The sequence below is a fragment of the Falco cherrug genome, chromosome 9 (assembly GCF_023634085.1).
Source record: "Falco cherrug isolate bFalChe1 chromosome 9, bFalChe1.pri, whole genome shotgun sequence".
Classification (NCBI taxonomy): domain Eukaryota; kingdom Metazoa; phylum Chordata; class Aves; order Falconiformes; family Falconidae; genus Falco; species Falco cherrug.
This window is the reverse complement of record NC_073705.1, coordinates 34,885,463-34,908,365: the sequence shown is the minus strand read 5'-3', so window position 1 is coordinate 34,908,365 and position 22,903 is coordinate 34,885,463. Positions and strand designations below refer to the sequence as shown.

Sequence of the window (22,903 nt, the reverse complement as noted above, 5' to 3'; positions counted from 1 at the left end):
GTCACCCATTGCAGAGATTCCTGGCTGCTGAACTTATTTGCAGCCTTTCTTGGGTGCAACAAACCCTTCCCAAAACTTGCATTGGTTTTCATCACTGCAAGTAAATTTAGTCTTTGCTCAGATAATGTTTTCATAGCAATTCCTGCAAACCCACAGTTTTCAGGCTACGTGGACTTAGGCTGGCTGCAAGAGGGATTTCTCACTCCTGCCATCTCCCTGCAGCAAACCAAAGCTCCTGTTGAAGCCAGGACTGGCACAAAGCTGTGTCCCTTCTACCAGCATCTCTGCTGGGGGCAGCAGCAGCAACAGGGGTGGATCAGCTGGGAAAGGCTTTGCCTTCTGTGCAGAGCAAATGCACTGACATCAAAATGGTAGCACAGGGCCAGCCCTTAAACTGCAATCTGACTTCAGTCCTCTGCATTTATTTACAAAAAAATGGGCCTGAGTAGGTGCCGTTGGAGTGGTGGTGACCCAGCTATCTGGTCAAAGGCCTGCAGGGAGCCGGGAGATAGAGCAAGTTAACGTTTAACCCACAGGGACTGTAAACTAGCCCCGGGGCTGCTGAACCTTTGGAGTTTGATATGATGATTAGGGAATAACCGGAGTGACACGTCGCAAACTCTCCATAATCAAGGAGACCTTTTTCCCAGGCGGTGATCTCCAAAATTGCTCAGGTATGTGCCCACTCATCCTACCCCGAGGTTTGGGGTGCGGGGACAAGGTCCCCTGCAAAATGGGGTTTTGGCCGGGATGGGGAAGGAGCAGCTCCATCACATGCCTTCCCCCCCCCCCCCCCCCCCCCCGTGCCCTACCATCAGGTTCATGCTTTGGGTTCTGCCTGACATCAGTGGGGCCAGACGGTGGGGCTGGGAACACCTTGCGGCTGGACCCATGCACAGGCACAGCCCTGCTCTGCTTGTCTTGGTTTTTTGAAGAGCAAAGTAGGAGAGAAGGGCTCCTAGGGGGCCTCAGCATAGTTTCTGTGCAGTGGCAAGAAGCCTTTTCTACTGCTTTCCCACCACTGATTGCCGGTGGTTGCCAGAATAGTGAAGACAGACAAGGTGGAGGGAGGAGGAGGGCTTTTCCCTGTGATAATTCGGTCTCAATTTGTTAAAGCACAACTTTCTAGGGCTAATCATTAGAGACCTTTCCAGCCACCTTCTTATTCCTCCTTCTCTTTGCAAAAGGTTGGTCTCCATATCCAAGGCAATTGCTGCTCCTAAAAAAGTCTCAATTTCCCCTAATCTCTTCAAACTAGCAGGCTTTCTGCCCAAGACATAATGCTTCCCTTAAGCTATTTTCTCTGGGTGAAATAGGAGGCTCAGGTGGGAGCGGGCATGGGAGGAAGGCTGGCTTCAAAGCATCTGGCACATGATGCTGCAAAAGAACAGGGGGAAGGAGGCTGGGCTCAGCATCAGGTGCCCCTGAAGAAAGGGCTTTTGGGGGCGTGTTGTGTGCATTTAGTAACACAGCTGCAAAAGTCACGTGAGAGGAAAGGTATTTCAAAGAGGGGAGCCACTTCCTGAGCAAAAGAGGCTGAGCAAAAAATTTGACGCTTTATACATGAAATATTTTCCCAAGGCTCATGTGCTACAAAATGTGCAGCGCTTTTCCATTACTTCAGATTTATCCCACTTTCCTGCAAATGCCTATGAGTTCCTACTTTTTGTGGGACTACCTGAGCTGGAAAAACACCCTATGTTCTGGAAAGCAAAGTGACTAAAACCTCATGCTGCGTTGCTCAATCGGACTCTGTCCTGCAGTGTGTCCCACCCCAGCAAAGAGCTGGTGGCAGCTCATGAAGCTTAAAGTGTCTGTTTTTAGGAAGAATATGAAGAATGCTTTGTGTGTGTGTGTGAGAGAGAGAGACTAATATACATTGCTTGGAGCCTGGAGGGAGAAAAAAAACCCCAAAATCTTGAAAAGCAAGCTGGTAACTGAAAGATAAGAATTTCTCTAGGAACCACCTATTTGGGTTAGTAAGGGTAGAGAGTGAGTATACTTATCCAGTCTTTTCAAAAGCTGTTATTCTTCTGAAGGAGCGGTTGCACTGGGGGGCTACCGGTGCAAAACAGCCTCATTAAATATGTCCAAGTGGCTCAACACATTCAAACGTGAAGGTGTATTGATCCGTGCAGGATAAACATGGTTTCGTTATCTCATTCATGGAAACAGTAACCAGGTTTCCCCTAAAGGGCTGGAAAGGGGCAGGCTTAGGGTGCAAAAGCAGTGGGGGAAAAGAACAGGGTCTGGCCACAAATACCACCTTTCCTTCTCTCAACAAAATCCCAGCACAGTAGACATCCCTTGAATAAGGAAACCAATTCTCCCTTTTCCAAGCAGTTAACCCAAAAGCAAAGTAAAATCCATGTGTTTTGGTTAAAAGCATCTGGATTCATCTTGCTCTTGGCTGGATGGAGCAAAACCATAAGATCTGCCTGCAGTAGCTGGCAAGGAAACCACATGTAGAAGTAGTTATGGAGAGGTTAAGCAGTCTTATAAGAAGTTTGTTGCTTTGTTGATATGGGGTTTGCTAGGCATAAAAGTACCTTTTCTTGCCTTGACGGTTTAGAGCTTTAATAGAAACCAAAAATAAATGAGAGTATTCAATGGAGAGAGGAAGATCAAATGAAGAAATGCTCTTATTTAAGATAAAAGCAGTACCTACCTTTTCTAATGGTGCAAGGTTCTTGATTCTGTGACCATGATAACTTCGTAGTATTATTTAAAAATTGATCAAAGATAAGGATGAAATAGGAAATGTACCTGGGCAGTTTGCACCTCTGTAAGTCCTAATTTCACTATAAGTATCTGCATAAAATGCAGCTCCCCCTCTGCTTTTTCTTTTTAGCCTAACGGTCATTATTAACAGCAAGTCATCTGAGGGTCAAAACCCTAAAAAGGATTAAAATCCAGAACAATTATTTCTATTAAGTGTGGTTGTTTCTTTTTTTTTAATACTAAAAATGCTGCCTTAATTTGCTGTAGTCATTCACACTTTCAAACAGCAGCGATGGAAGGGGAGTTTTCCCCCTGTGAGGGTGGATTTGCTAATTGACTAATGGCCCAGGCAACAAAGAAAGAGAGAAAGTAATCAAGTTTTGCCAGGTCCTGTGGCAGCAGCTCTCCTCCCCTACACTTAATGATAAAATAATATAGCCCAGCACACAGGCACTGCTACAAGGACTGAGGCTGATGCCTGGAATGAGAGGAAAGTGGTGAAATCCCACCGGTTTCAGAAACAAAACATCCTACCTTGAATCTTATCCTGGAAATAGTCTGGATGCACTGATGGATATGGACTCCTGGGTAGCAGGGGTGAGAAGTATTCTGTCCAAAAAGGTGTATAGAAGTCCTCAGGCCAAGGAAGGTAGGGGAGAAGTGAGTAGAGAAGACGTACTTGGAAAATTGAGGGCTAGAAAGCTTGTTTTACTGTTTTTAGGATTTGTTGTGTTGTGATTTATACCTCTTTAAAAAGAGAGGTATGATTTCTGTTTTCATCCCAGGGAAACCCGACTGATGGAGGAAAGCTCTCTAGCAACAAGGCTTATAAATCAGTAGCTGTGAATGACTTTGGGCTGGTAATTAGTAGGAGGAACCTAATTTCTAAGGGTCGTGCTACAAAACTAGACCCAGGTGGTGCATTGGGTCACCCACGTGTGCATCCAAGCCTGAAGTGTGCAGCATTGTCCAGCCCCAGCCTCCAATGCTCCTCCTGAATCAGGAGTGGAGACTTGTGGAGTACTCAGGCTGGAGGTACCCTAGGTGGGGGTCTCCAGCTGGAACTTGCTTCCAGCAGGACCAACACCACTGCTGCAGCAGGCTGCTGAGGGCCATGCTCCAGGCATGTCAGGGCACCCCTGGGAATGGGGATTCTCTTCTGCTCACATGGGGGAGGGCTGTTCCCTTGGGGCTGGCTGAGCTTTCTTTGAAGGTGGTAGTGTGGAAGTTCTGGGTGCAGATTAAGGCCAGATCATCATTAACACACTCCAAAAGCACAGCAACCAATTTTTCTGGCATTTTCAAAAAGCTTATGGAAGTTCCCAGTGCCAGATTTTGTAGTGCCCTGTGATTAATACCTTGCGTGGCTCTGAATGCTCTTGCTCCCTCATTCCTAGCGGATTGCTTGAGCATATCGTGGAGTACACCAATACCTAGACATACTGGTCTAGAGCCTAAAAAATTTGCAGAATTCTTCACAAGAAGAGCACAGAAGAGCTTGCCTTATCTAATAAGGCAGAAGCCAAAGAGGGATATTGCTCCTCCTGTAAATGCATCTCAGCCAGGGAGATGTTCTATTCCCATCCAGCCCCAGCCCTGCAGCTTGTGCTTGCTGCTCAGTGTGAAACCATCACCTGGAGCGAGATGTTACTGGAAATTACTCCTCCCTGGCTAAGAGGTACAGAGACATATGGCATTTAAAGCTTTGTGTGCAAATGCATTCCAAGCAGCAGTCACTGAGACACCCAGGCCGTAGAGAGGTACAGAATGAAATAGTACTACTTGGGGCAGGGGTAGTATAAAATAAGGTTCTTACACTACTCATCTGTCTAGGTTGTGGCTGGGGACAGACTGGAAACCTCAGTCACTATGGAAATCTGCCGAGGTTTGTCTGGCTGCAGTCCAGCTGCTTTCCCGGCATGGAGAGGAGACGCTGCTGGCACAGGACGACGTGTCTGCTGGCTGCAGGCAGCCTGTTGCCTGTCTCTGTGCTCCAACACCCAGGGCAGTCTCCCTGTTGGGAAGCAGGTCACTGCAGCACTGAGATACCTGATAGAGAAGAAAAAAAATTACGAAATCCAAGGCAGTGAATATTAGAGATATCTGCATAGTACAGCCATCCCTTTTTGTACCCACACTTGCCCCAGCCTTCAGGCACATAAGGATGGGCTCAAGTCCAGATATAAGGGCTAACAGAGACTCATGGAGCACTGTGCAGATGTGTGCTAAGTATTCCAATTTGATTGCTCAAACCCCTGATGAAACCAGGATGCAGCAAAAGCAAAATACAAGGGGCCAAATTTGCAGTACGGCAGAGCTTTCCTTTATAGGGTGTGTATAGGCTGTCTCTGCCCAGGAAGGTGAGGATGCAAAACCAATTTGGATTTTAATTGGGTTTTTTGAATGACTGTTTTTTCCTTGTTAAGCATCCACCTCATATTTGCAAAGTAGTGTGCTAATCCTGCCCCATGCCGTGCTGAACCCCAGCTCCGGAAGAGTTGGTGAGCACAGGAACCACAAGCATCAATAAGGATTTGCTGCCACCCTCTAGCAAGGGCAAAACAAAACAATAATTGGGCAGAAAACATTAATTTTGGAATTAAGAGACAGAAGAGAGCTATCATATTGGACAGTCCATCTCCCAGCCCCTGTACGTTGGTAGTAATTAAAACCCTGGAGAACCAGGGAGCTCAGGAGAAAAAACAAACAACCGTCAAAATCAGAAAAGTCTCACAAACCTCAACAATAAATAGCTGCAAAATGCGGCATTACAGGGATGTCTCTATTCTCAAGTATGTAAGCTGTGGTCTCTGGAGCTCAGTGTGGGAGAGCCTGAGTGACACAAAGCTGAGATCCTCCAAACACCTGGGCTCATGCCCCATTTTTGGCACTGAGAATAACCCATCTATTTAAATTAGAAGCACCTGTTTATGTCTTCCAGGATACAAAGATGTAGGAGCATAGAGCAAGTAATGCCCACAGACAGAATGGCCAGCCTCAAACCTTAGCTCTTCCATCAATAAACCCCCAAAATGACAAGTGCTAATAAAAGGTTTTGGTGCTAAACAGTCAGTTATTTCCAGAGCATCATATCATACCCAGAAAGTCTGCTGTAGCTGGATAGGTTGCACTTCTTTATCTGCATTTCTTTACTTGCAATCCTCATGTGCCAAGAGACCTGCGGTACAGGGGAATTGTTTAGGGTCCTCTCCCCAAAATTTGGAATTAGCTCAGGGTGTAGCCACACCAATCCATCCTTCTTGCATGTTTCTGTCACCCCACCTCTGCTCCTCCAGATTTCCCTTCTCCCCTACTCAGCATCCCCACCACCATCCCATGCCCTTCCCCACCCCTCTGCCATGGGACCCCCTGTCCCCCTCAGCCCCATTATACCCACCCTGGCCCCTTTTGGCACTGTTTGCTTTCCAAGAAAATCTGGGAGTTATCATCACCTTTCATTGCCTCCACCTTTGTACAACTGAAAGCAATTTAAGGCTGTAACAATCATTTTGGATTACACAGTTTAGTGATTTCTAATATGAAGTTCTTGGTCCTACCAGCCAACAGCACATATCCTGCCTATGAGGACCCAAGGAGGCAATTGGTTTGCTCTTGCTGGTGTTCAGCATCAACCCATCATCACGAGTCCTCAAGCTCAACATTGCACCTGCATGCCCTGTTTCTGTGCCTGGCTCTGTCAAATGGTTTTTGCACAAGCTCAAAGCTCTGCACACAGGAAAAACAGGACAGCTGGAAATTATACGTAGCAAGTCCATCTTATAAATATCCATTTGCCAGTGTGTAGCCCTATTCACGTTTCAGCTTTATGGTGTTTTCAACCCAAAAACAATACTTTAAAAAATCTTTAATTAGATATTGTTAAATAAAATTACAGCTCTGAATCAAAACATCTGAACCAAAGGTTGTTCTAGTCCTGAACCTAAATAAGTTCTCCCACTTCCTTGATTTTTAAAAATTGGCCAAATCTGGACCTAGGCATTGTTTCTCATAAAGTGCTATAGTCATGGCTTGTACAAGGTTATCTTCCCAGCATGAATGGAATGCAATGGCATGAAGGACTCATCATCATGTCTTCAGTGCAGGATTAGGCAATGTGTATCCCACCTAAGACATGTGCACCAATACGTTACAATACCCCTCTGCATCTCACTGGAGTACTGTCCAAAATCTGACTGTGGGTTTATATGCTATTTATTTTCATGCAATGAGGGGGATACTTTTGCTTTTCCACAGTCTGTGGTGTTTTGGTTTGTTTTTATTTCAAAATAACTGATTTAGGAAGAACAATCCTGTTAACTTTCTCAGGAGGGTGGACTTTCTCCTCCTAGCCATATTAATTTATTTAATTTATCTTAAATTTGATTGCAGTGAGCACCCTTAATTAACCTGCTTTTTTGCTGATAATCACTCACAATGGAATCAAATCACAAATCCGGGGATGGATTGACCGGCATACAGAAAGAAGCCGCCCTCCGTGCATTAATTCAGCGAACGGGATATAATTTGATCCAGGTAGGAACTCATGGTCACGTCCTTTTGTGCAGTGTCTGGCTTCATCCTGAGGCGATGTATTGCACTGGGGGCTTGAGCAGCGAATCTGTACGCATGAAGCACTCCTTGCTCATTCTTCTTCTCCTCTCTGCTTTTCTCTAACATATATGCTGCATATAACTACATGTAATAGATGCTGTCTCTTATATAGCAGGATATTATTTATCCAGAAATTATTTGCCCTATGCCAAAGTATGGTAAAGGTAGAAAAAAACCCTTGAGCACTGATAAATGTTGGGAAAGTTTGGGACTGCTGCCTGAAAGCCATGACTGTGGTGGTTGTTAGTATAGCAAAGAAAACCGACTAAACAAAGTTTCAGAAGAGCATAGGTCCAGATTTGGCTATAGGAAGTCCAACATGTCATCACCAGATCTGCCTTTTGTACAGGTCCTTGCACACATGCAAGTGCATGTGAGGCAGGCGCCTCACCTGCTCAAACACCAAAAATTTGCTCCCAGTTTAGGAGCAAGGTCTCCAAGGGCAAAGCTTCCTCTGTTTTGGGCAGGTGGAGACTCGGCATGTCCTTCAAATGCTGTCCGAAGAAGTCTTTCTAAGTTAGCATGACCAAAACAAGCTAATTTTTCAAAACCATTGAACACTAACAAGACTGACCTTGCATCCTGGAAGAAGTAACTGAAAGCACTGAAATTGAGGCAGGTGGCTGCCTTGAACTTTGCCTTGCTTTGTGCAGCACTAGAGGGCACAACAGCCCAAAGCAAAAACTGAGACTCCTGGGAAAGCATTTTCCTATAGCACTTAATCTGTGTGCCCCAGGACCAGGCCAGCAGCTGCGTTTGTTGCCCTTGCGGGAGTTTCCTGCTGTACCTGACCCAGAAGATAAATAGTTTCTCTCCCTTATATTTACTGTGGCTTTCTTTATCCTGGTCCTAAGTGTTTCCTATTACCACATCTGGCTATAGCTTATTCCTAAACCACAGATTTCAGCCCTCAGCTCCCACACGCCCCGCAACATCTTCTATCTCCCTACCTTTTCCATTCCAAGCTTACTTTTTTCCCCCTCTCCTAAATTCCTTTCCCATGTCTCTTTGGGCTTTTCTTCCAACCTACCTCTTTGTCCAGCCAAACAACTTCTTCCACCGTGCACATCAGGATCACTCATCTTTGTGAAGTGAATGATGAAGTCCTCCTTCCCTCCAGACACTTTGTCCAGATGAGTTTGTTGAGATGCTGCATTCAAGCCCAAAGCAAGCCACTGCAGACAGGGAAGACTTTATTTCTTGCTGTACCTCCTTGCATATCAGCTCACACAGACACTGACAAAATAAAAAAACAAGAATAGTTTGATTGTGTGCTTAGGTAGCCAAGAAGGCCAAGAGCATCCTGGCTTGTGTCTGAAACAGTGTGGCCAGCAGGACAAGGGCAGTGACTGTCCCCCTGTACTCAGCACTGCTGAGGCTGCACCTCGAATACTGTGCTCAGGTTTGGGCCCCTCACTTCGAGAAGGACACAGAGGTCCTGGAGCGTGTCCAGAGAAGGGCAGCAAAGCTGGTGAAGGGTCTGGGACACAAGTCTTATGAGGAGCAGCTGAGGGAACTGGGGCTTTTTAGCCTGGAGAGGAGGAGGCTCAGGGGGGACCTTGTTGAAAGGGGCTGTAGGCAGGTGTGGTCAGTCTCTTCTCCCAGGTAACAAGAGACAGGATGAAAGGAAATGGTCTCAAGTTGTGCCGGGGGATGTTTAGATTGGATATTAGGAAAACTTTCTTCACTGGAAGGGTGGTGAAGCATTGGACCAGGCTGCCCGGGGAGGTGGTGGAATGACCATCCCTGGAGGTGTTTAAATAATGGGTAGATGCGGTGCTCAGGGACATTGTTTAGTGATGGCCTTGGCAGAGCTGGGTTAATGGTTGGACTTGATGATCTCAAAGGTCTTTTCCAACCTAAATGATTCTATGATTGTCTCTCACTTGGCTTAAAGTGGGACAGTAAGACTTCCTTGGCAGTTTTCAGACCATTACTGATGAGCTCAGCATTCCTTCAGCTGACACGCCAGTGAAGATTGCAGATCACTGCAACAACACAAAACACAAACATCACTTTTTGTCTTCACCTAACTAATGGCTTGAGAGACAGAAAAATCCCATGCCAGCAACATGCTCTGTTCAGCCAAACTGGGAGCAAAAAAATAGCCTGAAACATCATGGTCTTCCTGTTAGATCTGCTGTAAAAATTCGTTCATAAATTCAAATGTCTCTGTGACTCCATCACTATGCTGAAAACATGTGCAAAACAGGAATGAGCATAGATAATTCAGGACCTGTTACAGGCTTAGGAAAACTGAAGGAGCTTGTGCTATATTCTTATTTTCCTGCAAGGATCCCTGTTTGCTTATGTGCTTTAGGCCTTCCTCTTCAGCTAGTTGTACAGGCATTCACTTGCCTGGAATAATCCCAGAGTGGGAAATGACTACAGAAATGATCAGGGATCCAAAAATAGAAGAATGACCAGAATTCCAGCGGAGCAGGATATTGCTACAGGACAGGAGAAGGAGAAGAGGGAAGGAGGTGGAAGGAAGGAAGGACGGAACGAAGGAAGGAAAAGAAAGAAAGAAAAAGAAAGAAAGAAAGAAAGAAAAAGAAAGAAAGGAAGAAAAAGAAAGAAAGAAAGGAAGAAAAAGAAAGAAAGGAAGAAAAAGAAAGAAAGGAAGAAAAAGAAAGAAAGGAAGAAAAAGAAAGAAAGGAAGAAAAAGAAAGAAAGGAAGAAAAAGAAAGAAAGGAAGAAAAAGAAAGAAAGGAAGAAAAAGAAAGAAAGAAAGAAAAAGAAAGAAAGAAAGAAAGAAAAAGAAAGAAAGAAAAAGAAAGAAAGAAAAAGAAAAAAGAAAAAGAAAAAGAAAGAAAAAGAAAAAGAAAGAAAGAAAGAAAGAAAGGAAGGAAAGGATGAGAATTAAGGAAAGAAGGAAAACAAGAACTACAGGAAAGTTGATTAAAAATAGGAGAGGAGCCTAGCAAAAACATAGCAAAAAGAGAAAATATTGGCAGGTCTTCACACCTTTGACTGTTATTGAGGGCTAGGGGCACAGCTGTAGAAAGGGTCTCACAGCTCCTGGGTGCAGGAAGGGGTGGGTGTTGGGATGCACCGTTTCTCCAGGCCCAGGTCCTTACCACACCTTGCGCCAAGTATCACTACCTCTTCCCTAAGCCCAACTGCTGACACAAACTTCTTTTTTCAAGGGCGTTGAGCAGCTCCAGCATCACCTACTGCCAATGATGATTTGGGCTTCCCTCACCTCACCACTCTGTCCGGATGTCTCCAAATTTCTACCTTCATCCTCAGTTGTCTCCCTATATTAGCACTTTCTGAGGTCCAAATGCCTTCTGATTTTGAAAGTCCTTCTGCTTTGAGACATGATACTTCCCACATTTTTCCTTTGGTCTGTAGAGCAGGAAGCTCTCCATCAGTTACTAAAATAAAAAGCAATGTCACTGCTTATAAATGTTTATGATTGGATGAACAATCATGACAATTTATAAAGTTTTCAGTGTTATATTACGCAGTCCACAACTAACACACCGTCCACAGAGATTCAGCTCCCATAGCCAAGAAGACCTACGTTTTCCAAGGAGGTATTGGATTGTCTTCATCTTGGACATCTGAAGTAGCAGTTGAGTTGCAGATTCAGTTGTAGACCAGTGTATGCTTCTTACAAAACTCAGCTAGTACAAACCAGACCCTTCTCCAGTACTTCACCAGCACTTCACCAGCATACTAACTGGGTTAGCAAAGCCTTTCCGTACAGATCTGGCAGTGGGGCAGCCAATGCATACTGTGTTATCTCTGATGAGCCTGTAAAGAGTTGCTCCTTGAAGGGAATGAGGGTGTCTGCCTCCAGCCCACTGGTAACAGAGCATGTCTAAAGCATCATTCCCTGAGAAAGGGTTGGTTACATCCACATTTAAAATCTGTATCTAAACCGTTCTTTTACTTTCCTCCATGGCAGGAAAATGGGCAGAGGAAATATGGAGGCCCACCACCTGGCTGGGATGGCCCTCCGCCGGAGAGGGGGTGTGAGATCTTTGTTGGGAAGCTGCCCCGAGACCTCTTTGAAGATGAACTTATACCACTGTGTGAAAAAGTAAGACTTTATGGTGGGTAGCTGTATTGCAGAGGTTAGCGATGATGAAAGCTGCATGTCAAGACTGAACTGGAGATGATTTGGCCCAGACTACTGGCGGAGGTCTGACATGATATAGTCAAGGAAGCACCCAGTCTTACCTAAGTACCTCCCTCTTGCTGACAAAACTTTTTCTCCCTATTTGTAGATTGGCAAAATCTACGAAATGAGAATGATGATGGACTTTAATGGCAACAACAGGGGCTATGCCTTTGTGACCTTCTCAAATAAACAGGAGGCAAAGAATGCAATAAAACAACTCAATAATTATGAAATCAGGTGAGTGTGGCAAACATCTTCACATCAACTTTAAATTATATATATTAATCTGGTTTTTTTATGTAAAGCATATTTTTATTTGCAGCTCAGGGGAAGGATATTTAGATACACTAGATAAACTTTAAAAGGTCACCTCTTGTATCCCTGTGCAGTCACTGTTTTATGCTGTACTACAAAAGCAGTATGTAGGACTCATCAGAGTCAAATTTTTTTGCAGGAAATTTCTTCCTTACAAAAAAAAATATTAAAAAATCTATCAGAACATCGGAAAACATAACTTGCCTTGGATCAAATTAACTTTCACCTGACTATCGCTGTTTATTTCATGTTCCCCTCTGGGCTGTTTTTTATTAATTTATTCCTACTCACAGTCACTCTCATGACCTATACTGCAGATATGTTCTGGGAGACAGAGCGATTGCAAAAAATGGTGAAATAAGATGGAAAACAATTGGGAAAACAGTGACAATTCCTAATAGATAGAAACAGAAAAAGCCCTCATGTTTGTGACTAAAAACGGGGAACACCACACCCAGAAATCAACAACATAGAGGCAATATGCTTTGCTTTGATTTCAACTACTTTTAATGGGTTTTTCCAGTTCAAAGTGGGATGAGTAGATGCCTTTGCTTAAAAGCATTTAGAGATAAGACATTTTGACAATTTTATGGCTTTTGCTTTCATTTCTTGTAAAAAAAATAGGAGTTGTGAATTGCTTTACTAGCAACCCTAAGGATGAGCAGGTCACAAGGCACACAGAGGGCTTGGAAACATCATTTGTATCAGAGGTTAGAAGGTCTTAAAGATCAGGCTTCATCCACCTCCACCTCCTCCTCTGCTTACTTCCCTTGATCCAAAGACTGCTCTAAAGAAGTTTTTAACTTCTCAAGACCTGCAAGAGATACTTGGACCATGAAAAGATGAGCAAGGTGCATGTAAGGGAATTTTTACTTTGAGGTCTGCACAACAGTTGGCATCAGAAAGCCCCAAATGGTGTCTCTCCATGACAAGGGGTTTTCTTTCCCTAAACCCTCAGCCATGAGGCCAGATGATGACTGGGAAGCTAGAAGTCACTGGTGAAAACAACAAATCCTGGCTTATACTGGTGGCAACACAAGAGTCAATGCTGTGACCATGGGTGGTAGGTACAGTTGCCTGGTGGCAGCCATTTTTGCCCATAGCAAAAGGGAGAATCCCAGGAAGAAAAATTTGTCTTCAGTTTCTCCCTGATCTCAAATCCTTGATATCCACTGTGCTGCCTTACTTTGATGTCAAATGTAGTACAGTGGCAGCCTTTACTTTAGCTTTTCATTGAGCAAGACCACTTGGATATCCCCAAAAACATACGCCACCGAAGCAGGAGACCTTGTGTTTGACCTTCTGTTTTGGGACAAGAGAGGGGTTTATTTGAATTTTTTTCTCTTTGAGAACTGACTTCTAACAAACTAGCAATGTTGTCTATATTCAGGAATGGGCGTCTCCTCGGAGTCTGTGCCAGTGTGGACAACTGCCGCCTGTTTGTGGGAGGGATTCCCAAAACAAAGAAGAGGGAGGAAATTTTAGCAGAGATGAAGAAAGTCACAGATGGAGTCGTGGACGTCATTGTCTACCCTAGTGCAGCTGATAAAACAAAAAACCGGGGTTTTGCTTTTGTGGAATATGAAAGCCATCGGGCAGCAGCTATGGCCAGGAGAAAATTGCTCCCAGGTTAGTACAGATGGGGAGTGGGTAGGGGTGGCTAAGTCTCAAGGGTCACCTATGTACATGTGCTGCGGTGAGACCAAAGTCTCCAGAGGAACCAAGTACCCATGGAAGCAAAAGCTGCTGGGTTTTCTCCTCTCAGCTGCTAGAAACACTCAGAGCAAGGAGGGACCCCAATGCACCATGGCTGGCTGATGAAGTCACCCTGGCTCTGGGGTGCAGAGTGAACAATTCACTACAGATCCCAATGTAGGACCATGCTCGTTATCCATGGTCTTCATTTAGGAGCTTGAATTTACTAAAAATACAGCTAGGTTGATTTAGCTGTGTGTATCTATACAGCTCTGTTGTAGCATATGTATTATCCTGTGATTATCTTGGGTTATGTATAAAATATAGCCTCAATTATGGCCTCTCAGAGAAAATCAGTCAGGAAAGCATCCAAGAACATGTCCAGTCTTCAGAATGTATTGAGGATGTTCCTGAAAATGGATATTTTCCATATGGGAGGAAAACTTGAAATGAGGAATTGCTTTAGGATTTAAACAATATGAAGAACAAGTTATGCAATTTAGTGCTGGGGGATATTCAAAGACCATTGTGAAGCAGAGAGAGGTTTGGCAGGTGTTAGATGAAGAAGTCACTTAACATTAAGTGCATTTCCAGTGATTTCAACAAATTTTTCATGCTTTCTTATGCTCAGCAGCTCCTGTATTGCTTTGTCAAACCCAGCTCACTTGCTGGTGGAAGAATCCAATAAACCTTCTGTTTTGAGACTTGTTCATAACCCACAAGCCTTCTTTCACCCCTTCTTATATGGCATGAAAGTTCACGAAACATCCCAAGTAATTTCAATCTTTTTTTCTTGTTGTAAAAACACGGGCACGATTTCAAGCGCAGAATATGCTTAGCTATCGTGGGATATCTCACACTGACTATTCTTCCCTCTGTTCTACACTTTCTGCATCAGTTTAGCATCTCTCTGATTGTGGGAGCATGTTCAGCTGGTCTGTGCTTCAGCAAAACTTCTCCATGATTTCTATATCAAGAACTAAGGAAGGAGTAGGCAACAGCCACAGCTGCCGATGGCAGCCTTGAGGGAGCAGAGCACTTGAAATCCTGAGCAAAGACAGTGAGACAGATGGAACAAGCACGTAGCTCAGAACAGGCATGTGCAATGCACTAGTGATTTCCAATTTAGGAACATCTTGGTAAACAGTTTGGGGAATTTCAAAGGCCTGAGCAGGAGCCAGAGTCTTCTGATGTTGAAACATACTGGACGAACTTGAAAAAAGTTTCAAGCCAGAAATGAACGTGTCTCCAGCTGATGCACTGGATGAATGTGAGATTGAATATCATTACCAAGACACTTCCTTTTCTCTGAACCTTGCTGCTCTTTGTGGGAGCTTTGTAGAAGAGACAGAAATGCTCAAAACAGAAGATGCTTTTTATGAAAACTTTGTCCTGTCTCCTGGTTAAACAAGAGGGTGGAGGAAGACTGGGTTTTAGCAAAAGGCTAGTGCAGTCACAAAGCTTAGCTCCTTGCCACAAGTCAACCAGGTCATTATTTCTGCTATTGAACAGAAAATGGCAATTCAGAAAGGGGCACACAGCCTCTTATTTCAGCTGGCTGCCATTAGCAGCCATCTCTTTACTTCTGGTCGCTAACAGCCTGAGTCAGACTGGACAGTGCTGAAAGCTGAACATCAGCCCAACCTTGCTCCACAAATCCCAGCTCATTCATGAGCTTTCCTAGCAGAGAGCAGCCTCTTTCCATTTAGTTTGCTAATTTTCACTTCCAATATAGAAAAACAGGTCTCCAGTTTCTACATTTGCCCTCTGATTTTCTCTGGTTTTAAGCTCAAATTCAATCTTAGATGGGTTATCCAAGCAGAGATACAAGACAGGATGCCTTTTTCAGATCTCTCAAAAAATGTTTTGCAGGATTCTCATTTTCCCTCTGCTGGCATAAGCATCCCTGGGTTTCTTTCAGGTTTTAGCATAATTAAGGCCTCAGAGGACTTCAACTTCATGTCATAAAGATCAGAGAGAAAGAAAGAAAGAAAAAACACAGAAAGACCCATTTACACTTTGGGGGACATTTGCAGAAAAGGCAGACATTTTATTTCATTATTTGGAAGAACTATCTAGCACTACTTCTGTGTGCTAAGGTGGAAAATTATCCCACAGAAATTTTGTACTGTACAACCAAAGAACCAGCTGTTGGGCCAAATAAAGCTGCTGAAGAAAAAGTGAGCCACAGACAGAGCACAAGAAATGTGGGGCTCTGGTTCTTAGTGGGTGGCCAGATCTCAATCACTCCTGAACAGAAAAGATCTCCCTGCAAGATATGCAGAAGGGGCAGGGAAGGGAGGAAAGAGGTATCATTGCCATCTATAGAAGACAGGAGATGAAGAAACCATCACAGTGTAGAGGTCCTTCTGCTTTACTTCGTGTCCTGCTGCTCATCACTGCGATTCCCACAGCTTTGAGACAAGGCTGTGGCAGTCAGTTTTCATTACATATTAAACATCACTAATTGACTAATCAATTACTTAACAGGTTTGGTGACTCAATGTAAATGATTGTGGACCCCAGCATAATCACATGGTGACATTGTCTTTGCCTCTTTATTTGCTGTTTTTATTCCCTGCCCCTCAGCAGCTTGATCTAGTATGTGCAGAGCCCACGGGCTTCTCCGCACCCACACCCTGTATTATGCCTCGATAACTTTTCATGTCCCTCCTTTCCACTATTTCTGCCTCCTTTCTACTATTTCTGCTGCAACTTCACCCAGTGGGAACCATACAACTTCAAATACTTGCACATAGATACATCCTTGCTTTTACTATTTAATTTCATCCATCTGGGACTTCTAGATCCCTTTCTTATTATCTAGGGAATTAAACTTTTGCAGCCAAGAGGGATTTTTTTAAGTTCATTAAAATATTTCCATTTAGAGAGCACTCCAGGGAAAGTGGACATTGGTGAATTTGGTTCTGGACACTGCATTTCTGCAGGCACGTAAGGTATTAGTGGGAGCATGCTCTAAGTGTGACCATCTGCTTTTAGAAATGAGTTAGCGAAACAGACATGCTTTGATCTAGAAAGGCTTATTTTGGTCACATTTGCAGAGCTGACCTACTCTGCTGCTCATACTGCACGTGAAATAGTCTCTGAGCAGAAGTGAGAGGAATAAAAGCCTGTCTGACACTGACAGTGCCAATTCCTTTAAAGGAAGGATCCAGTTGTGGGGACACCCTATCGCCGTTGACTGGGCAGAACCAGAAGTGGAGGTGGATGAAGACACCATGTCATCAGTAAAAATTCTCTACGTGAGGAACCTCATGCTCTCAACCACTGAAGAGACCATAGAAAAGGAGTTCAACAGCATCAAACCAGGTATGAACTCATTGACATGGTAGCTCCTCAATAAGTACTGCCACTGCAAACGGAAATATGTCTCCATTCATAAAATGCCAAAGAAAGATATAAAAATGACCAGTTTTCCACTGTAAAACGTTCATGTGTAATGCCACAAAAATTATTATAAGGCTGAAGGCTCCCACCCAACATGCACATCATGACATACTGTTAAGAGCTGCTTAATTTCCAGCTAACAACACTACTAACCTTTTTAGAGTGATTGGCAACTGGAAGAGATCCAAAATGCTGCATGGGGATGCCTGTGCCTTAACAATGATTTTGAATAATTTCAGTCTTTCTTAAAAAGAGAGACTCGGTGAAACAGCTGGGTGGTCTCAGCATTCTTCTGTGGCAAGGGATGGTGATAGAAATAGAGTGATTTAATACAAATGCTTTTATCCAGTCTATCTAAATTCTGAATGCTATCATTTTCATACAGAAATCCCCACATTCTCCTGTAAATTTGTGAATAATCAGTGATTATCATTTAACACAGAATATGACGGTATTCTTTCACGGCATACATTACATGCACTTAAGGTGAGATTTTTCAAAATGCAAGTAGATTCATTGGGAATAAAAATCCTGCTCACTTTCAAAGGAGATTTTACTTCTGAGTTGCTCTAGATTTAGGGAATTCCTCCCAAAAACAACAAAGTAAAAATAACCCATTTCTGCAGCTCTCCAAGCCACACAGTCCGCTAGGCATTAGTAACTTAAGCTTGTCAATGTGAAATAGCCTTTCATCTCATTCCTGTTAACTTCCTTCCATTGATTTTTAAAAATACACTACAGAGCTTCATTTTTCCTTCACTAACTTTTTATCTGCTCCATACCTTTCTTTTTCTGCACTAGGCCGCAATGCAAAGGTCTTTAAAAGGTTTCCTTATGAGCCCTTTCTGTCCTTCTAATGTTTCTGGCTGACACTTTTAGCCACCATCAAGCTGTTAGACATTCCATTTTACCCAAGTTAAATATGTATCATCCCATTCAACTCTTTCCTTCTTTTACTTACCCGGTTTTGCTCCTGAACACTGAACTGCTTGCACTCCCCAGAAACACATTTATGCACCTTTGACACTTTGGTGACTGTCGTCTGCTTTGCTCCTGAGACAAGTTTTCTGGTACAACAACAGAAGATCTGTATCATCTTTAATTTTCACTTTACTATTTTACTTCTCATGATGGAAATTCTTTTTATTTTTTAAATGGACAGCTTTATTTATTGTGGATAAATCAGGAATGCCTCTTCTAAAGCTGTGCCATGCTTTAAAGAGACATGTGCACCAGAGTAGTAAAACCTGAGCTCTGGGGAGAGCAAATGCAGTTTAAGTTATAGTGAGATTACAATCAAAAAAGTCAACAAGGATCTGAAATTATTCACTTCCCACCCTTGGTTATCCGCCTTATTCATCGTGCTGTATTTCAGTACCGCTGGCCTGAAGTGTACATTTGATCCAGGGAATTAAGAAGCTGTTTTGACAAAACCAAGTCATGCAATAAAAAATGATCCTAGCAAAAGGAGTTGCAATTCAGTGGTCCCCATGACAGAGCAATTACTACAGGCTCTGTAGACACATCTCAAGTTATAACATAATACAAGTATCACCCCTTAAATCTGTGCCACAATCATTGCCTGATGACTTCTATAGAGGTATGCACCTCTCGTCTCACTGAAAAGCCCTGCCTTTGCTCGCTAGAGATTTTGGCAAAAATCCTCATCCCTGGCAAAGTTTCCAGCAGGAAGGTCATTCTCTCCAAGTGTACCAAAGGGGACAATATTCCCCCTGTACCATTACATAGACAGTCTCTCTGTGGAGATGACCTGAGGTTGGGTATTGCGTTGCTTTGCCCCAGCAGAGGCAGAAGCAGGGAAGAACAAGAGTTTTAGGATCAGTAACACAGAGCGCTCTCAAGGAGGCAGAAGGGGGATTTTCAAAACACAGAGAGTTCATTAAAGCCTTGACTTGTAAACAAGGCATCAGCATATAACACCCATAACTTCAGGCTTAGAAAATCATCTTTCGATCCCAGAAGGACATGAAGTGCCACTTACCATTCCGGTGTCATTTTGCAGACGTGCAGGCTGCTCAGGTTTTAGGCTGGGAGAAACTTCATTTAGTCCACTGGAGCTCCTAATGACTCCCCATAAACCCCAAAGAAATATATTTTCTCTTGCAGTTATTTAAATAAGTGCTTTTTGTGGCAATATGACATTTCCCTGTGCACCTGTTCAGCTTTAAAGGGTATGAAGCCAACAGAAGAGTAGTTCAGCATCCCTTAGCTGTATTTCTAAAGGATGTGTTTGGGGGTGTTACGGTAGCTGGGCCGGTTGACAATGTGCTTCCCAAGCCACAGAAGCAGGGAAGATGAACAATTAAAGAAGAAAAGGCAGATGTCTAAATTTTGTAACCACAGGGAATAGGCTTAGTGTGGTTATTTTAGAGAAAAACTTGTTAGTGCCGAGTATCTCAGTGCTGAGAAGTTCCCAGCAGCAGAGCAGCTGACAAGGGAAAGTGAAAGCTGTAGAGGGTAGATGCAGAAGAGAAGAACAATAAACCATTTACATTCGAATTATTTTGGGTAATCACAGAGGCATAAGAAAGATTCAGGCAGCAGGTACCAGGGTGGGGGTCTCCAGCCCAACTCCACGCCTGGCAGGGCCAACACTGCAGCTACAGCAGGCTGATCGGGGCTGCGTCCAGGCGAATCGAAGCATCCCTGGCAATGGGGATCCTTCACCAAGTGGGGCCCCATCCAAGAGATGCCCCACTTGCACAGGAAAGCCTGTTTCTTAGGGCCAGACCTGCTGCCCCATCAGTCTCAGCCCATCGCCATGCTCAGGGCTGCTGTGTCCCAGGCAGGGCTGGGTGCTCGTTCTTGCTGAACATCCTGAGTCGATGGCTAAGAGAAGAGCCTCCTTGTTTTATGGCAGAAGCACCAGCTTTCCTGAAGCTGCTTCTGAGTAACATGTACAACGCACATACGAAACCATGGAGGTGGCAATCACATGGTGACATTACCAAGGAGTGTAACCAAATCCTGGGCTGTTGCACTTTCTGCTCAGCCATCTGGCCTTGGGTGGTCACAGAAGGGAGACAACACCAAAAGTAGCATCCAACAGAGCATTTTGGGCAGGAGAAAACCATTCCAGTTTAATGGGAAATTTACTGGTGTCTGACCCCAAATACCTCTAGCTTGCCTTGAAATACTGCAGCCATTATATATTTACTTTAACATGGCATATATATCCTAAGAGGTAAGAAGACACTGTCCCCTTGTTCTTATACCCTTGGTCAGCCTTTGCTCTCCAAGAGCTCATAACCTAACATAGCTGCTCTTTCAAGTCTGCATTTTCCAACTAATACCCATTTCCAACTAATATTCAAATGTTTTCTGCAGGTGCGGTAGAGAGAGTAAAGAAAATTAGAGACTACGCCTTTGTGCACTTTAATAAAAGAGAATATGCAGTGGAAGCTATGAAAGCCTTGAATGGAAAGGTAAAGCTGCTATAAATGCTAGTTTGTGGGGCTTATGAGCAGTAAATCGTTACACAGATGAAACAAGGCTGCCTAGTTTATTAGCTACAAAAACATCCTGAAGGTGTTAGCCCTATTTCTCTTTGCAGGCTACTTTTATACTCCTGGATTCATTTTTCAGCACCTCTGATGTACACAAACTGTTCATTTTGGCTTCTTGCTCCTTGCAGTTGTGCTAAATGTTTGCCCAGCTCAGACTGTATTTCACCGCCCAGAAAAAGGAAAAAAAAAAAAAAAAAAAGGCAGAGCAAAGCTGAAACAAGGACTAAGAAATGAGGGGTTACAAATTCCCTTGGCTCACACTCATATCCTTGTTCCATGTCTGCCAACAAAAACACTCGCAGGGCAGCGTGTGAATGGCAAACTGGGACAAACAAGGTCAACCCAAAACATCTGCTTCAAATTTAGATGTGGATTTGCAAGGAGGTTGCTGTGTTTAGTATTTCTTGCACTGCATGTAATTCACGGCACTGTAATGCAAGAGCTGTTCCCAAAGAGGTGTTAACCTCGCTCCTATTTTTAGCGCTACTGGTATTCTCCATAGGAGTACATATAACCTCACTGATTTACATGCTACTTTGCAGGGAAGCAAAACCTTAGGAAGGCTTCACAAATGTACTGATTTGGTTAAGGAGCCTCTCCTGGCTGTGGTCAGGGCTGGGTGCTCTCAATGCATTAAGCCTTCACACAGCCAGTGCTTTCTTTCACCCATGGGAGGGAAATTTCGGGGGTTTTGGGTAGTTTTCTCCATGTTCCTACCCTGTTAGCAAACCATGGGGGTAAAACACCTCCCTAGGCAGGATAATCTCCATGTATTTTGAAGACTTACACTTATGGTTCTCCCGTGCTCTCTCCCCACCACCTTGGTGTGAAGGTGCTGGATGGGTCCCCGATCGAGGTGACATTAGCCAAACCTGTTGACAAAGACAGCTACGTCAGATACACCCGGGGCACAGGCGGCAGAGGTACCATGCTGCAAGGAGAATACACCTACGCCTTTGGACACGTGTATGACCCTGCCACTGCCTATCTGGGTGCCCCGGTATTCTATGCACCCCAGGCTTACACAGCTATCCCCAACCTCCACTTCCCTGCCACCAAGGGGCTCAGCAACAGGAGCATCATCCGGCCTCCATCCATCCGAGGTAACTCCCATCACACCAATGCTCTGCTCTAGCAAAATACCTCCTCTGAGGCTTGGGGGGCTGCTCCCTAGGCTTGTGTTGATGGTGTTGACTTTGTCCTGTGAGCTGGACCCCTTTCAAAGAGGGATGGAGAACACAAGGTTTAGGCTCTGTCCTTCACAAAGGTGTAGCAATCTTACAGCAGACTAAGCAGGGCATGAAAAAAATGATCATTTTCCTGGAGCAAGCCTGGAAAAGTTTCCAAATTGCCCTCGCTCCAGTGTAAATAAACCATGAATCCTCCTGGCTTTCCCCCCTTCAGAGCAAGTCCCTCAACCAGCCACCAGCACAGCTGTCTGCTGTGTTTCCTCTTTGCTTTGAAGGTCACAGAGAAAGTTTTGCCAGTCCTGGTGTTTTCTGACCCAAAGCCACAGTTTCCCAAGGAGGTCACATTGCTGATGCAGGGTAGGGAACCAGTGCTGAAATCAAGAAAGCCATTAATTGTGTGCTATGGGAGAGAGACTCCTTTTTTGGGGGGGAAAAATTAACCTAATAATAAGCAGTCTACGAGAACAGAGGGTATTTCTGAAAGCTGCTGGGGCTCTGCCTTTGATCTCAGGTGACTACACTGGGGACCAAATCAAATCCCCATGCTCAGGTTCCCCCAAATTAAATATCATTGCAGGTGTCATTTGGTAAGTGCAGAAGTAAGCTTGGGGGCTAGCAAAAAAAAAAATCTGCCCATTTGATCTTCCCTCCAAAGAAGATGCCTGTGCCAGTCAGCTTGTGTCCCCAAGCCTACGGGCAGGTCCCACAGCAGACTAGGATCCCACGTAGCACCCCAGCAGGGCTGGCAAGGACTGTGCCAGTTTTTCCTCCTTCCCAAGGAAGATGACAAGGAGGTAGGAATTTCCCTTGCTGCCCCCCATGTTTTTGCCCACATGGGTGAAGCCAGATTCTGTGAAGGTTGCATTGGGAAAGGTGCAGGTGTGATAACCCACCAGCCCTCTCCTGCCTTAAAGTCCCCCCAGACTCCCAAATAGGGCTCCCTGAGGAAAAATGGAAGTGTAATGGGGGAAAACAAAAAAGGATTTTGATTCACACAAGCAAGGGATTGTATAAACTGAATTCTTAATATAAGTGAAATTACACTGGTGGGTAGCAAGTGGCATCAGTTGTCCCTTGTCTGCCTTTCGACTACAAATCTGGGTAGAACAATGTCATGAAATCAAAACCGACTAGACAAGATGGAAACTGTCAGAAAGAAGCAGGGAGCTGCCCAAACCCCCTCACCTGTCCAAGCATATGAGCCCAAACCCAGAGGGTGTCAATGCTGAGCCTGGGTTATCCCAGCAGCAGGCTAGGGGGGAGCTCCTGCCCATCTTCTTCCCAAACTTGGTGAGTGGGGCTAA

General features: G+C 44.3%; 1 protein-coding gene across 3 annotated transcripts in view; it reads left to right on the top strand.

Moving 5' to 3' along the window:
* Positions 1–566: 566 nt before the first annotated feature.
* A1CF (APOBEC1 complementation factor) overlaps positions 567–22,903 on the top strand; it is a 30,621-nt gene continuing 8,284 nt past the window's right edge. For 2 of the 3 annotated variants that reach the window (XM_005446261.4, XM_005446260.3), the window contains exons 1-8: positions 567–674; positions 7,111–7,254; positions 11,249–11,383; positions 11,571–11,701; positions 13,170–13,408; positions 16,640–16,804; positions 20,231–20,328; positions 21,242–21,512. In XM_005446261.4, coding sequence (XP_005446318.1) covers positions 7,156–7,254; positions 11,249–11,383; positions 11,571–11,701; positions 13,170–13,408; positions 16,640–16,804; positions 20,231–20,328; positions 21,242–21,512 — 1,138 coding nt within the window. In that variant the 5' untranslated portion in view covers positions 567–674; positions 7,111–7,155. The remainder of the gene's footprint in view (positions 675–7,110; positions 7,255–11,248; positions 11,384–11,570; positions 11,702–13,169; positions 13,409–16,639; positions 16,805–20,230; positions 20,329–21,241; positions 21,513–22,903) is intronic. The other variant, XM_027815319.2, reaches the window with a different exon arrangement.